The 17,323-nt window shown below is 42.2% G+C and overlaps 1 protein-coding gene across 1 annotated transcript in view; it reads left to right on the top strand.

The window, feature by feature from the left end:
- The window catches only part of SLC35F4 (solute carrier family 35 member F4), a 151,630-nt gene that overhangs the window by 110,717 nt on the left and 23,590 nt on the right, over nucleotides 1–17,323 (top strand). Inside the window, exon 2 of the mRNA XM_024567879.3 lies at nucleotides 13,333–13,518. Coding sequence (XP_024423647.1) covers nucleotides 13,333–13,518 — 186 coding nt within the window. The remainder of the gene's footprint in view (nucleotides 1–13,332; nucleotides 13,519–17,323) is intronic.

Here is a 17,323-nt window from a genome sequence, read left to right as displayed (position 1 = left end):
TCAGAAATGCCTCGTAGTGAATGCTGTCCCAAGCTACTGAGAGATCAAAAACAATCATTGGAGCGACTGAGACTCCAGAGGACCGGGACTCTGGAGCTGTGACTGGGACGGTCCCTCGGCAAAAAGAGAAGAGGATACAGACAGGGGCGCAAACTGCCATTTCTCAGAAAAGCATATGACACACTCTGCTTTTGCCCCTCAAATAAGAGTTTATAAATAACAAGCCTCAGATGTGTCACTTTGATCTAAACCTCTGATGGAGCCAGACACAAAATAAATTTTCTAATTACTCTGTTGAGATTTGCCAGAAAGCCTGGAAAGCTTTCCTTGCCTCTTCCATGCCTCTGCTGATCAGACCAACTCGCATGTATGTTAACGGTCTCCATTCAGAAGGCAGAAACAGGGATGCAAAGACAATCCTGCCCTGGCTGCCCAGATCTTAAATGTGATCGCTCCTTACAGTCAACATATCAGTGTTCATGAGAGATCTAAAAGTAACTGCCAGGCCCTGGCTGGTGTGGCTCAGTGGATTGAGTGTCAGCCTGCAAACCAGAAGGTCACCAGTTTGATTCCCAGTCAGAGCACATGCCTGGGTCGCGGGCCAGGTTCCCCGTTAGGGGCATGCGAGAGGCAACCAATCGACATTTCTCTCCCTCTCTGTCTCTCTCCCTTCCGCTCTCTCTAAAAATAAACAAAATCTTTAAAAGTAACTGCCAGTGCAGTTTCCATTCCAAGCTCACATTTCAAAGGTGCAAACATGAGGAAATTCTTGATGCATCTGGAGTTTATTGACTTGCTTGTTAATCAGCCAATTTCACGAGTATTTATTGAACAGTGAGTGTGTACCCAACATTCTTTCGTAGAGGCATAAGAGATTCCAGACAAGTAGAAATTGGTTCTTCTTAATTAAAGCATTTCTAATGTCAATGTGTTCATTTAGTCGTTAAATATATCTTAAACATGTGTGAGGATGATGAGACATACACATGAAAGGTACTGAATATAGGAGAGCATAATTAGGCGCCACACTTCGCTTCTCCTGAAGGGCCAGGCAACTCAACAAATGTTCATGAAAACCTACAAGTGCCAGGATAGCCAGGGAGAAAAGAGGTTAACCAGAAACTGCACTACGGTATGGTGTAATCAGGTGACTACAGCATGCACAGAGGAGGGCAAGTGGTCAAGGAATGTCCTTGAAGGTGGGCAACACTTGAACTGAGTCTTGAAATTAAGTATCAGTTGACAGAATGTAGGCCCAAGAGGTCCATGGGGAGAAGGGTCAATGGTATGGCTGGAGAAAAAGGCAAACTGACTTGCTTGTAACAGCCTCAGAAGTCACAGCTTCCTCCTCTCCAAATGCCCCACCAATTCAGGTGACCTCAGCTGCCCCATACTTTGACCTCTTCCTCCTCTACTCAGTGATACCTCAGAGCCCTCTGTGGACTCAGCTTTCTGCACCACAGGGAGGAGATTGTCCCCAAGCAGAAGTTGGAGCTCTTGGAGCTGACCTTGTGACCTTTCTTAGCTATTGCACTCTTGTGCCCCCTGTTGGCCAATGCCTGAAAACAGTTGCCTCACGTGGTTTGTCTGGTTTTGTTTGCCGTGGGAAGGGGGAATAGTCCTGTACAAGTTACTTCGTCATAGCTGGAGCTTTCCCATATCTTGAATAACCCTTCACTGGACCCTGATGCTGGCTACCTTCCAATTTCTCAAACGTCTGCCCCCATTCCTATTCCTTCCACTTCCTTCACCTTCTCTCCACAGAAGCTGCTTTTGCAAGTCACCTGTGACATCCTTATTGCCATAGTAAGTGTTCCTTCCACCTTCACCATCTTTGACCTCATGGTGGTATGTGAAAAAGTTAGTCAGTGTCTCCTTTTTGAAACTCTTTTCTCTCGGATTCTCCCCTCTGTGACTCTGCTTCTGCCTCTGGCTCCTCCTGCTCTGTTTTATTTGCTGGTCTCAATTTCTCCACCTTCTGATAACAGGTATTCCCGGGACTGTTCCCCAGGGTGCTCACCTGCTTCTATCTATTCATAGGTTTATATATTTAATTTCCTGACTTGCCTTCCACTGTCTCATTTATGCTTGTGATTGCAGCCTTGTGTGACCAATCCTGTCTTCACCCAAACTCTTGCCAGAATTATCCAGTTGCCTCGTAGATATTTTTATCTGGATATCCCACCTCAGAATTGATTTGGCTGCTGTCTCCTTTTTAACCTTATCTTACACCCTTCTCTCCTTTGACTATTGTACTCCATCTGCACTGACTAAAACACACCAAACTCTTTCCCACTTCAGGGGCCTTGCACATGCTGTTCTCACTTCCCAAATCGCTCTTCCCTCTGTTTTTGCAAGCCTGTCTTCTCATCCTAAGGTCTCCCTTTCCCCTTCGTCTCTTCAGAAAGACTTCCCTTGACTGCACAATCTACCTAAACGCCACCCTGTTATTCCCTATCACCACCCCCGCTTGCTTCTTCCACAGTACTTATAACTTGTAATTGTTTGTTGATGTATTTGCTTATCCGTGCTGTATTCATATGTCTATGTGTTTATTCACTTATTCTAAGCTTCATAAGGATGAGGCCCTGTCTGCTTTAGCAATTGAGCTCTGTTTGGCATCTAGCACAGTGCCCGGGACACTGTAGTTCTCAGTAAATACTTGTTGGCTGCATGAGTGAGCACATAACCAGACTCACTGCCCTTGTCTTCTCTGCAGGAAGATCCTTCATCCTAGCTTTCCTGTGTTAGGCATTGCTGTTAGAGACATGAATGTATAAAGTATAGTCTTTAATACTTCTGCAACCTTTTGTTCATCTATTAATAAAAACAATAAAGTTTCTGAGACAAAGTGCACACCGAGCTAAAAGAAGCTAAGGGGGTAGATGCTGTGGGGTGGTGCTGGAGAAAAGGAACTGATTACAGAGTCCTGAAGACTGAAAACCACAATTGGTCTGGTAGCCCAAACTGCACATCATCACAATTTAGCTTCACTATTGTTGAGTCCAGATGGTGCTGTTGCTCCCACAGACCACAAGCTGTTTTCCTGATGGTTTTGACTAGTTTCCCAAGAAGTGGTTGCCCTAAAAATGTTGTTCCTACTTTTGCAGCCTTACAATTGCTCACACCCTGCAGACTCAGGTTCCTGCAGATCTTTATTCCCATTAAAGCCAAGACTTGTCAGTACATTAGTGCTTTCCATGCTGGGTTATAATTCACCTGTTTTCCAGCCTCTCTGCCCCAACATACTGTCAACCAAGGCAGAGAAACTGGGTCTTTGCCCTCTTTGTAGCCCCTAAATCCCAGTTCAATATCCGGCACACAGGAGACCCCTCAGTAAATGTGTATGAATGAAAGAATAAGGTTTGCCAAGTCTTCTCTATCCTAAACAAATAGTAACCAGGAAAATTAGTCTCTGGGCTATAGGTGTGAGGCCAAGGTTAACCGGAGTTTTCTCCTTGACATCAGGTAACTTTCACTTTCTCATGGCAGCTCCTGTCTGCAATCCTGGGCCTGGGGGCATATGGCCATCGGTTATGCAAAGAAAGAGCCAACGAGGACATAATGTGGGGAACTGGATGGGTAAAGGTGGCAAAGGGAGATGGACCCAATGAACGTTTAGGAGGTAATGACAGCAGGACCTTCTGCCTTATTCCAGGCCCTGCATAGTACATTTAAGTCATCTTTTTAGATAGTGTGAACGAAGTATCTTCCATTCCATTAGATAAAATTAGAATTCAAGAGTAGAGCATGCCCAACACACTGCAAGTGCTGCCTCTACAGGAGAATTTTTTAACATATTATGCTCAATTGTCAGTACCGGTGCATTAAGCATTCTATCACTCGCATAGCTGCTGTAATTTGTCTTACATGGGTGAATACAGTACTCCCAGGGGATAATTTACTCTCATTTGCTTAAGAAAGGAACAGAACTTTAATATATACTCCTCATCTTTGACCAAGACATGGTGTTTTTAGTGGGGATTTTGATAGAAGATTTGCAATAGCCATGGGAGCAGGGAACTGATTAACATGCTAAGTCAGGTCCCCTGAATTCTGGGTAGGAAGATTTCAAGGAGCTTAAAGAAAGTTTTACATCATCTCTTATTAAATTACAAAGCCATGCATGATTTTCGTGAACTTTTGCATGGTGAATGAAATACTATTTTCTAACAAAACTACTCTGAATCACCCGGCTCTGCTGTCTTTTCTCCCATCCATCCATCCCTCCTGCAGATCCTCATTTAGCCCAGGATTTGTCAGTAGATTAGGGCTCTCCATGCTGGGGTTGAAACTCACTTGTTTTGGTGTTTTCAGAATCTACGTTGAGAAAACGCTTCCTTTGTCCTTGCATTTGTGTGCTGTCTACGCTTCTTGCATGCGCTTTCTCACCTCCCAGGCCTTTCTCAGTAAGTGCTAATCCTTTTGCCCTTACTGCTCAACCAACAATACTCCTTCCACAGTCATCGGTGACTGTCCTGTCACCAAAGCACGCTTTGTGCTGTGATCTTCTCTCTGACTCTTTCTTTAACTTCCACATTGTTACATCCTCCCCCAACCTTTTGGCTGCTTTTTTTTAAATGTAGGTCCATATCCCTTTTAGTATTGGTTTTCTTGAGTCTCAGCCCCAGTTATCTGCATTTCTCAGTCAGCATTCTCTCTCTGGATGATCTCATTCCCTACCATAACCAAGTACCACAAACTTGATGGCTTAAATAACGGAAATCTCTTGTCTCAGTTTTGGAGGCCAGAAGTCCAAGATCAAGGTGTCAACAGGGTTGCTTCTGTCTGAAGCCTGTGAGAAGGAATCTATTCCATGCCTCTTGCTCCTTGCCTAGTTCCTGGTGATTTGCAGACAATCTTTGGCATTCTTTGGCTTGTAGAAGTATCACCCTTATATCTGCCTTCATATTCACGTGGTGTTTTCACTCTGTGTGTGTCTGTGTCCAAATTTCCCCTTTTTATAAAGACACTGATCATATGGGATTGGGGCCCACCCTAAGGACCTCACTTTAATTTGATTACCTCTGTAAAAATCTTATCTCCAAATAAGGTCACATTCTGACATTCAGCAGGTTAGGACTTCAACTTGTGAATTTGGGGGTACCCAATGCAACTCATAACCTCACCTATGGCTTCAGTGACTTGCCCATATACTGGTGACTCTCAAAACTGTGTCTCCATCCAAACCTGTCTTTTCAACTCTAGACTGGTGTGCCCAATTGCCTGCTGTCCATCTCTCCTTGGATGACTTTTATGTACCTTAAACTCAACATGTCACCCTCCCCCTGAACTAGGTCCCCCTTCTAGCTCAATGAATGTTGTCTCATGTGAATGACAGTGGAATGTAGGCCCAGACAGTTGGGGTTGGGCCTGGAGCTAAACATTGAAAGGAAAGTAGGATCTAGGTAAGTGAGGAAGAGGCTTGCTTGCTTGCTTGTACGACTGTAGAGCTGGAACTTACCACAGTGGGTTTCAGTTCCCAGATTGTGTCAGCCCCACCCACCACCTTGTAGGTGAGGACGCCCATAACAATTGTGAAAATAACCTGATGCTGGTTGTTTAGCTTTCTTCATATCCCCAAGGCAAAAGCTTACAACAAGTTTCATTTAGATTGTGGCTTCAGTCAGTAATCGGCTGCCTCTGCCAGCTCCTGATCTGAACTCCTCCCAAGTGACAAATGTAAATGCTAACAGCATTAGCCGTACCCTGGCATACTTGACTGCCCATTTCTTTCTTTCTGTTCATGAACAAGGCATACATATTTTGTGAACCGACCCATAGGGTTACGGCTTAAAAGCCGATTCCCAAATGAGAAGAACATTTGTGACTATTGGCAGTGGCAAAGGGCTGAGCAGTTGGTTGGCTCCTTGATTAAAGGCTGGATTATCCACCCATTCAGCATTTAGCTCTCTTTACAGAAATTACTGTGTAATTTGCTACTTCTCTATCTGGACCACAAGAAAATGAGGGCAGTCAACATGCTTTCTTGCCTTCCTTGCACTTAGTTGAGGGCTAGACACGTAGTAGGCACCAATAACTTGTTGATTAATGGGTTATCACAGAATTAGGCCAATTGCCATGAGCCTTTTGGTTTGTCCTGAATTGTTTTTTTGTTATAATGGATTATGAATCTGTCTTATAAATGCTTTGTTGAATCCATCAATCAAGATACTCACCAAGGCCATTTGGAAGGGAATGTATTCTAGGGGAGCCCTAATAGCGAGGAATTTGTAAGTAAAGAGTTTTCACAGTTAGTAGGGAGTGTTTCCCAAGATCTTCAGGGTAATAGTGGCATTGCAAGAGGGAGGCAGTGATGCTGCAAGGTGCATATGGGCATCCTAGTACCTTTTAAATGCACCTGTATGGGGGTCAATACCCTGGTCCAAATTTACAAGGAATCAAGATTTTTGGCAGCAGAAGAGACAAAGTCTCAGCTAAAAGAAAGTCAATGTGAAGGTTTGATGAAAAGCAAACAAGATGATTCAAGGAACCAAACTCAACATAAAAAAATTAGAATCAGTTACCTACTTTAACAAGAAATTATTTCTAAGCATAAACACTCCCACTCCCTCTAAAGTATGATTTAAATACTATTACATTTTTGTATGTGTTTAGGAGTGGTATAGATGTTGTTATATAAGACAAAATTGTTGTGTAGTCTTAAGGCCGGCATCTTAACCATGTAAGAGAAAGGGGCATGTGTTCAAAAGCACAACTTCCAGAACTGACTTTTCTATAGATTTTACCAGACCAGGACAGTGCTGTTAGTTTTATTTTCTTCATACAGCACAGCATTTTCTTACCTATTTTGCTTCAATTTACTGAGCTGATCTTCTTGGAAAACGTTCTAGAGTGGATCTTGTATTTCTTTGGGTTTTCCTGGGTTGAAGTGAATATTTCAGAATCATCAAAACAAGGCTTTTTACTGTATGGCCAATGAATCTCCAGTTGCTGCTGGCATTAGGGTGACAGGGAAGATGGGAGAACACGTGAGCTTGGTGCATCTTAGAGATTCTCCCTCCCCGCCTTCACCTGGGAATCATCTTCCGGGGGGAGACTTGCCCACAGGTGTTCAGCAAAGGTAACTTGGCTAGCTATGCCCCCTGTGGAATGTATGCCATTAGGTTCTTATGGGGAAGCTGGCAAGAATTCCAGAAAATCTTCCTAAATGCTCTCAATGGGCCCCTCTCTGAGTACAGGGACCATCCTCCATAGAGGTGGATGAAGTCCAAAAAGAAGTGGTGAGGTTGCCAGATGGGAGGGGAGTTAGGGGGTGTGGATAAAAAAGGTGAAGGGATGAAGAAGTATACATTCTGGTTACATAAACAGTCACGGGGATGTAAAGTACAGCATAGGGAATACAGTCAATAATATTGTATTAACTATGTGTGGTGTCACATGGGTACTAGATTTATAGGGGTGATCACTTTGTAAGTTATATAAATGTCTAATGACTACATCGTACACCTGAAACTAATATATTGTATGTCAACTGTAACTGGAAAAAAGTTAAGAAAAGACGTGGCGAGTAAAGACATCAGAGAGAAAGGGGAAAGGACAGGCGAGGAGGGCTCCGTGAGGCTGGGTGCACGTTAAAGCCCTCAAGAGTCCACATCAGACAGGGCTCCCGATTGCAAGCCTCAGCAGCCAGCTAACAGCAGGGAGACTTACTGAGTAGATCTGGAAGGTGAGACTCACAGAGCGTTAAAAAACATGCAGGATCTGAGAGGACACCACAGTTGAGCAGCTGGGACAATCTGCCAGGATGCCATTGTCGCCGTCACTACCTGATACCCTGCTGCTAAGGAAATAGCGACAATCTGTCTTCCTTGGGATTCAAAGTTCTGGACAGGAGGGTCTGATTGGCTGGAACCCAGTCGTGCCTGCACCCTATTGCCAGGGGCAGGGAGAATTCTTTGGTTTTTTTTTTGTTTTTTTGTTTTGTTTTTTTTTTTTTTTTAGCTTTCCATTGTGGGATATGGGGCATTGTTTCCCTAAATGGGAAGGGAATTTGATGCTGGCCACTAAAAATAGGACAGAGGATTGAGTTATCCACATTAAAAACATTGAGGGAGTTGTTAATTGGGCTTAGAGATTTTTTTCAATTGTTCTTTTGCAACACCCCTCCCCCACTTTCTATTATCTGGGAAATTACTGAAAATCAGGACTATCATCAAAAAATTTTAAGGCAATTTTGTGGTATTTCTGCTGATTCATCTATAGGATAAACCAAATAGATTCAAAATTCTTCCTTAGGCACTTTCAGTATATTTAAAAATCCATTTCAGATTTCTATGAATGTTCAGCAGAAATCATCAAGCTTAAGCCATAATTTAATTCTACAGATGACGTAAAGTGTAACAGACTCAGCAGTGAGAGACTGGGTATGGGCAAGATAAGAGGTAGCTGGAATAGGAAAGCAAGTTTAGATGTAATAGAACATTGGTGTGATTAGGGCAGAAGTTGTGGGGGGGTCATCCCTGGGAAGCACTGAGGAAACAAAGCTTGATACTGGAAGGAGATTGAAGGCCAGAAGTGATCTAAACAAACAGATATTAAGGATGATCATTATTTTTTTCAGAGAAGGAAGCCAGAATAAATGAATCTTGACTCTGACCTGTTCTTTAGAATACAAATCCAGAACATGTTTGATGAGTATAAGAGTTACCCAAGCAAGAATGTCTTTTTTTCTTCCTGAAGCAGGAGGACCATCTGATATGACAAATGAGAGACTTCCAACCCATCACTCCTAATATAGTTTACTCTCAATACCTATTAAAGTCTGAACTCTGCTCACTAACTGAATTTTCAATGCCCAGGCATTCACTGCGGCATAGAAAAATCGATACAGTCTATTTATAATCCTTGACTGCATCCCAGGCTACATTCTGAATATTTATTTTTTGTTAGGACTGGCTTTATATTAATTGAGTGGTACAAAACCTGACGGCATGGGGCAGTGTCTTCATTAACAGGATTGACGATGACTGTTTCATGGTCCAATCCCCGAACATGCCTCTGGGCCTGGCTCTGAAGTTTCAAATTTGCCTTTTCAGGACAATGATTTAAATATCTCCAGTGGCTCAACTACTTTTAGGTCTTTCCACAAATGAACCATTGGGAAGTAGCTGGCAGCAGGCAATAGGCTTTGAGCTATGTTGCATAAGAAAGTGCAGAAGCCAGGGTGTAACATGTCAGTGAAAATGAAGAAGCAAGAGAAATTGCTAGCTTGGCTTACAAATCCAGCACTTGCCGGCCACGCATGATTTACCAACTTTTAAGTAACTGTGGCCAGTATTTTATGTCAACTCCATTTCAGCTTGCCATCCAACCTAATTTTGGACTTTTTCCTTTCCACCCACAATCACCAAATGATCACACAATGAAAGCTGATATTCACCTAAGAAAACACGAGAAGGCACAACATTTCTTAAATAAAAATAAATTATAAAAGATACCTGAAAGATAAATCAAAAATGACTCAAAGCATCTGAGTGTTAGTCCCTCTTGGAGAGCATGAATAAATGAGGGTTCACTGAACCCCAGACAGCCTCTTTCATTGCACTTGAACTTTTCAATTAGAAACATAGTTGTAAAAAGTACAGTAAACATTTTGGATATTTATAATAATAACCTTATGTATTATGACACTTGACAATAATAATATTAACATTGCATTAATTTAACCATAGTAATCAGTATGTAATTCTGTTGACTTTTGAGTAGCTGTACATTTTTTGATTCCTTAATTCCAAGGTAAAATAATACATTTTAATCAACTTGACTCTACTGATAGTACAGCTAACTCCATTTTTACATACCTCTACTTATTTTTTTCCCAAGATTGAGAACCAAAAAAAGAGAAAAAGAAAGGAAAACAAGATACACTTTTGTCATAGATGGAGGGCCCTGGGCTGTGGAGCTAACATTTGCATCAGAGTTACACTGCGGTTCTGCTAGTTTCTTGGTGGAGATGCTGTTCTCTTGACATCACTGCTTCTCGAGGTTCCAATTTGATTGCTTCAAGTGACTACTCACATAGTGCATAACACGATGTATTCAAAGCCAAATTAAAACCAATCTATTATGGCTATTTCAAGATTTTGTCTTCCATTTGACAGTTTCTACGTCCTTCCTGCCATCTCAGAAGCACCCCAACAAGACATAGCCTCCATAGCCCAGAGAAAATGATAGCCTCTGTTCTCCACCTTGCATCAGCAAACACTAAAGACACTCCTAACTCCTAACAATGAAGAACAAACACTGTCCCAGAGAGCAGTTGGAGCAGCCTCCCACATACCTAGGTGCTGATGTCCATCAGTGTCCAAGTTGATTCTGATACTTTCCTTCTGATCACCCCAGTTGCTCCTCAACAGGTATTTTTTTTTGAGGTCATACTGTATATAGGACATTTTACCTGGTTCTTAGAGATAATTTTAAAAGTGTACAATATGTAGATAACAAGAATAATTATGGATATATGTGTATACATGGGTTGATATATACACACTTATTTCCTATCTCTGACAGCTGAGAAGACCTACAGTTAGGGGTATTCTGCTAACAATAAACACACAGCCAGACCTTGGTTTCTAAATATCGCTCTCCAATGAAAGGAAATCGGGATCCTTGAAGAGATGACTGATTCTAGGAGTAGGGCAGAGAAAATAAAAGATGAGCCCAGCCCTGGCTGCTGTGGCTCAATGGATTGAGTGTGGGCCTGCCCCCAAGGGGTCACCAGTTCGATTCCCAGTCTGGGGCACATGCCTGGGTTGTGGGCCAGGTCCCAGTAGGGGCCACACGAGAGGCAACCACACATTGATGTTTTTATCCCTCTCTTTCTCCCTCCCTTCCCCTCTCTAAAAGAAATAAATAAAATCTTTACCAAAAAAAAAAAAAAAAAAAAATGAGCCCAGAGTACTTGTAATGCCAGAAAGTAAGGAAGAGCTCCAAAAACAAAAGAATGGGAACATGTCAAAGGAACTCAGAAGTCAGTCTCCCAATGGTGAGAGATGAAATAATTTGAGCAAAAGAATAAGCAATCCAGCTTTGATCATAATTCAAAGCATACAAAAACATACATAAGTCCATACTGATATAATGATTGAATAAATAAAGGGAGGATGAAAGACAAATCTTTTCAGAAGAATTCCAAATAATACATGCAGACACTCTTTCCAGAAAGTAAAGCTTAACACATCCCCATCTCCCACCCTGGAGGGTGGGCTGGACTCCGTGTCTTGCTTTCAAAGAACAAAGTATGGGACGGGGAGAAAGGCAGTGGAAAAATTGGGCAAATACTACTTTGGCCAGGTGATCGATGTTAACATCGTCAGTAATAAGTCATATTAGTAGCATAAAAGAACTGATATCCTATGGTAGGGATACTTCACCTCTGTGGTGTTCTTCCCCAGAACACATAGGCCCAATATAAACATGGGAAAAAAGCATCTGACAAACCCCAGTCAGAGGCACAGCCTACAGAACACTTCAGCAGTGCTTCTCAAACCTGTCAAGGTCATGAGAAACCAGGAAAGACTGAAACACTGTCACGGACCATAGGAGTCTGAGGCAACATGAAGACTACATGTAATGTATCCTGGATGGGGTCCTGGAATAGAAGAAGGTCATTAGTGATACAACTAGTATAATTCGAATGAAGTGTGAGATGTGGTTAATAGTATTGCCAATGTTAATATCTTGACTTGGAAAAATGAACCAAGTGTGTGTAAAATATTAACACTAAAGGAAAATGGATGAAGAGCATGCAGGAACTCTCTGAATTATCTTTTCAACTTTTCTGTAAATATGAAACTATTCCAAACTTAAAAGTTTATTTAACAAAAGAGATAGAGAAGAACACAGTCTCTGACATCAGGTGGCTTTTGCAGACGGAGAGTGAAAGCATTCACACATGAGAAAGTGAAGTATTGGGGCAGCTAGCGCATGACTGCTGTTAACTGAGCTCAGACAGTACAAGTGCAAAGAAAGTATAGGTGCACGTGATCTAATAGTGAAGACTGCGTGAGCCAATCAGAACCTGATCAAGGACTTAAGGATTTGGCTAGATTCGGAGTGTTCCAGATAAGGGAACAGCCCACCAAATGCTTAAACGCTTCCAGCACTGACAGTAAAGTGTTGGAACACAGCCAGAACCTGTGTATTTGAAGTGGGGTATTCGGGCTGGGGTAGGGGCTGGTAATGGAATTTTAGGTCCCAGTGCAAAATGAAAATGTAGGGCCCCTTGGTCAAAAAGCAGGGTGGTGGGGGGGAATGGCTTTTTCCTTTCTTATGTGCGCTCTCTCTCTGTATGTGCGTGAGTGTGTCTATCTCTGTGACTCCATATCATGGCATTTTTTTTTGCTATTTAATGTCTGCTCCCTTGGACATGGGAATACTTACTGGGTAAGTGCTGGCCCCCACAGCCACTGGTGGCCCCACCCTGAGACCCCAACACTCTGCATTCCAGATCCCAGGACCCTGTAAGATTGCTAAGCAGGAACAAAGATGAAATCCCACCCAGGATGTAGGGAGAGAAGACCATGCAGGAGCTGAAGCACCAAGCCCCTGTATGCTCTGTTATGTCATCAGAAGTCGCTTACTAAAAACATAAAGCAGTTTAAAAGATAAAAGCACTGAGAATTTCGAGGAGGCACCTACACAACACCTACCCTCGGGTGCGTGTGGTGATGGTGGTGGCGGGGTCCTTCTAGCCCAATGCCCTGTGAGACTGCACTGGTGGCAGGCCCAGAAGCCACCCTGGGTTGGGGATTCATGGAAGACTAACTGGGATGGGAAGGGGCTTGGCCAGTGGAGGATCCTGAAGGCTGAGTTTTTGTCTGTAACAGTGGACAGAGGCCACAGGTTATTGAGGAGACACATGAAATCAGATTTTAGTGATTGATCTGATGAAAAATGCATCAGGGATTTCATAGGAGACACTGTTGGCAGCTTTACCATTTAGGAATTCAACGAGAAAGCAAACATAACATAACAGTTTGCTTTCCTTGAGATGTGTCTCAATGAGAGACAAATTAGACAGTGTTAGCAGTTCTAATTCAGAACAGATGGATCAACCCAAACACCATATTCTAATGTTCATTTCTAGTTAATGGATTTATCTAAAAATTCCCTTTATCTTAGGGACACAGACCTTGCCAACATGGCAATTTTTTAGGAGACCCTATAAAATTAGAAATGAGCTCAATAAATATTCCATATAGACTGTGACTATGGCTACCACCTATTTTCCTGCCAAGATGTTTAAGATCTGTTTCCAATATTTTCCTCCAGGAAGTCCTCAAACTGGTATGAACTCTTTCTTCCCAGGTACCTCCAGGTCATCTGTCACTCGATGTAAACCAGGAGCCAACTGCCCCAGTTCACACAGTGGCATCAGTAGACAGTTATCCCCTCTGTCTGTCACCGAAGATTCTTCTGCTCCTATTCTTGAACTTCAGAGCCGAGGATCCTCTGGAGTTTGTGGACACAGAATCGAGAGGCAGAACAGAGCAGGTAAGCTGGTGACCTCCTCTTAAACAACAGTACATCCAGGTAACCTTCTAGCCAGCCGTGAAAGATCTCGCCATTGTCACAGAACACAGAGACGTTACATCATGCTTAGGACTGGGTGAGGGGAAGGTTTCTCAAGTAGGAGGAGAAGGAAGAAGGGAAATGTATAGATAAAGACAGTCCCTGAATTATGATGGTTTGATTTGGGATTTTTTGACTTTATAATAGTGTGAAAGTGATGTGCGTTCAATAGAAATTGTATTTCAAATTTTGAATTTTGATCTTTTCTGAGCTAGTGATATTTGGCATGATTCTCTTCCATGATGCTAGACAGTGGCAGTGACCACAGCTCCCAGTCAGCCACGCAATCACTGGGGTAAATGGCCAATTCTCTACAGTGCTGTATTAAGTGCCTTCTAGACTTACAATTTGTTTAACTTACAATGGGTTCATTTGGACATAAGCCCATCATGAGTCAAGGAGCACGATTTGTACAGTCTCTTAGGGATGTACAGTGTAGCAGAGAAACTGAATACCAAAACCTATTGTTGAAGGCCTTAACCAACACGTGGTTAAACAATGACATCTAATGACATTTACAGGGTAACTAGTTTTCTCAGCTTTAAGGTGTCAAAACCCAGCATCTTTCCTCTCAGCCCTGGGGCTCAGCAGTAGCACAGTGTGCTTGTTCTGCAAGGAATAGAAACACCCCAAAAACCACAGACCCTGCTTGTGTCCTCTTCAGGATTGCCAGTCCTTGCAGCACTTGTAATTTTCACAACATTACACCTTTGGGTTGCTTTACTTACCTCCCTAATCAGCATTTACTGATCAGTCAAGACCTTTAGCCTTTCTTCTCATCTGCCTGCCCACTCCTGGGTTACTGGAAATTGCTAGATAAATCTTACAACTATATCTATGAGTTTCCCAACACAGCTGTCTCCAATAGGCTGCTGCCCAATGCTGTTATTTTTTGATACTCTTTGCCATCCCCAGAGGATGCTCTCAGGCCCCGATTCCATACTTACTTCTTCTCATCACCTCACCACACTCTACCTTCCCCCAAAGAGCAAAAGAGTTATATGTTAATAGATGCCTTCCTCTCTGCCTCAAAATGTTCTCCTGTTGCTTATTACCACCACTGCGAGTCCACCTTTGACTTGTGTGCTTTCTACCATTCTGACATTAACTCCTTTTCCTGTGTCCGGGATCACCCCTCTCTGTCTCTTCCACTGGCATTTTCAGTCTCTCCTTTTTCATTTGTTCCCTCAGCTTGGCAAGCAACACATTAAAATGTCTTGCATCCTTAAAAACAGTAACAACAGCAAAAATATCAAAATATTCCACACAAAACAACAAGGCAGTAAAAAAACAAAACCAAACCAGAACTTTGAGAAAACTGGCTTTAAAAACAGAAGAAGAGAAATGAGCATTTGGGGAACACAGGTAGGGATGGGGTAAACGAATGTATAAAGGAGACCTGAAAGGCTCTTTCCAGGGTCCTACTGATTTGAGAAGAGGATTTTTTTTAATATAGAGAAAGATAATTTTCAAAAAGTGACAATATTTTTAAATGATATTAATTTCAAGACTAAAACTCCTTTAAAAAGTGAAGAAAATACCTTAAATCTTCAGAAACTTTTAACTGGCTTTAGTAAATTGCAGTAATACCAAGTCTGCCTGGAAAAAGTCCAGCCATTGTTAATGTAACCAGAATGGTTTGCACAACATTGATATAACCTGGCAGCCAAGGAGAGTGGACTGGAATGCACATGCATGAACAATGACGACTTCACTGTACTAGTCAGTGGGGGCAGTAGACACCACTGAGTGAGCATGTGTACTGTGTGACCATCACATTCAAAATGACTGAGTGAGTAGAGGAGTGAATCTGCATCAAATTTGCTTTAAGCTTGAACATTCCTCCATGGAAACTATTCAGATGATTCAGAAGGCTGCAGCTATGGGCAACTGGTGATTGGCAGCTTTATCATGACAACATGCCCACTCATGCATCACATCTCGTGCAGCTTTTTGGCAAAACATCAAATCACCCAGGTGACTCCACCCCTCTACAGCCCAGATTTGGTGTCCTGTGACTTCTGGCTTTTTCCAAAACTAAAATCACCTTTGAAAGGGAAGAGATTTCAGACCATTGATAAGATTCAGGAAAATATGATGCGGCAGCCTTTGGTGATTGGGAGTACTGTGTGAAGTCCCAAGGTGCCTACTTTGAAGGGGACTGAGGCATTGTCCTATGTACAATGTTCCTTGTATCTTGAAGCTTCTTCAATAAATGTCTCTTTTTCATATTACATGGTTGGATACCTTCTGGAAAGTCCTCGTGTTCCTATTATCCCAGTTATCTGCAGAGCAGAATATACCAGTTAATTAAATATGCTACTTAATAAAGACTTGCCCTATCTATCATATACAGATAACAAATTTCAAAGACTCTACCATTAAAGATCATGTGGGACATTGCTCACTCTTTCTGTGGTGTTCAGAAGGCACTTGGGGATATTCCAGAGCACCAGAGAAAAAAGCTTAAACAAGAAAAATCAGAAGAGAAGGTCACCAGGCTTTCGTAAATGTTATGGAAATTAACCTCAGGATGAACTCCATGATATAGATATTATTACTGCTTGGCAGATAAAGAAACTAGGCTAGAATTAAACATATACTCAGGGCCATCCAATGGCAAGGCAGGATTTACATGCATGTTCCCAAATTCCAATTGCCTCTATTATTGATTTGTATGGCTTCAATCACAGTTTATAAAAATGGATGATGGAGTTCCTGGTAAGCTGATCTCAATGAAACATATTTACAAAACTATAAATCTAAGCAGAACTATCTAAAAGTCATGTTTAAAATAGAAAAATAAATGAGTTCTGGAGATAGTCTTTCTATGGCACCTATAGATGGTAAAATTAAAGAACTAGCAACACTTAAATCTAGTTAGCACAAAGAGAATGGGCCAAAACTATTGGAGGATTTAAGTGACTACTGATGTCAGTGGAAGTACTGTCCATGCTGCGACGGTGGTATAGAAGCAATCATCAAAGAAGGTGACAACAAAGGCAGGAATCAGCTCAAAGGGATACTTAGGATCTTGGTAGAACCATTCCTCCTTTGTGAGAAAGTCCCTGAGAATACTGCGATCTGAAGTGCGATCTCTTCAGTGTCACTTCTCTTACACTTAACACAAGACAACCATTCATGCCGGGAGACAGAACTTTTCCTCCAAACCATTTCTAAAACTTCTGGTGTTTGAACAGAGTGTCAAACCTGAATCCCAGACAGAGTGAATATTCAGGATAGAAAGCTCGGACCCTGAGATCACACTGACTTGTATTCAGCCTTAGATAACCTTAAACCATTTCTCAGTTGTTTCATCTGTAAAATGGGAATGATAACACCTACTTACTTAGGTAAGTTTGTGTTTCATTCCCAGCCTCCTAATACAAGAGTCTCTTATTCTACCTCTTACTCATCTTAAGTTTTTCCCCTCTACTCCCTGCATAAGCCATGTGATCACCAACCTTATGAAGAGCGGAACTGTTTTCAAGAGCAGGAGTTGACTGCACATGGTTAAGGGAGCTGGCTAACTCATACTTCTAGATGCATCTCCATGTCACTGCAGCATGGAAGTTTCTCCTGACCATTTCCCACACCAGTCTGTAACAAGTGCTTCTCCTCCGCCTCCAGATGGCCTTGTATCTGCCATAGCTGGCCCTTACCACACTGTCTTAGATGTGTTTTCTGGCTTTCCACTAGGCCATGAACTCAAGTCTTTCATCTTTAA

Source organism: Desmodus rotundus, chromosome 7 (assembly GCF_022682495.2).
Source record: "Desmodus rotundus isolate HL8 chromosome 7, HLdesRot8A.1, whole genome shotgun sequence".
Taxonomy (NCBI): domain Eukaryota; kingdom Metazoa; phylum Chordata; class Mammalia; order Chiroptera; family Phyllostomidae; genus Desmodus; species Desmodus rotundus.
The sequence above is the reverse complement of the archived record's forward strand: the minus strand, read 5'-3'. Positions and strand labels throughout refer to the sequence as shown.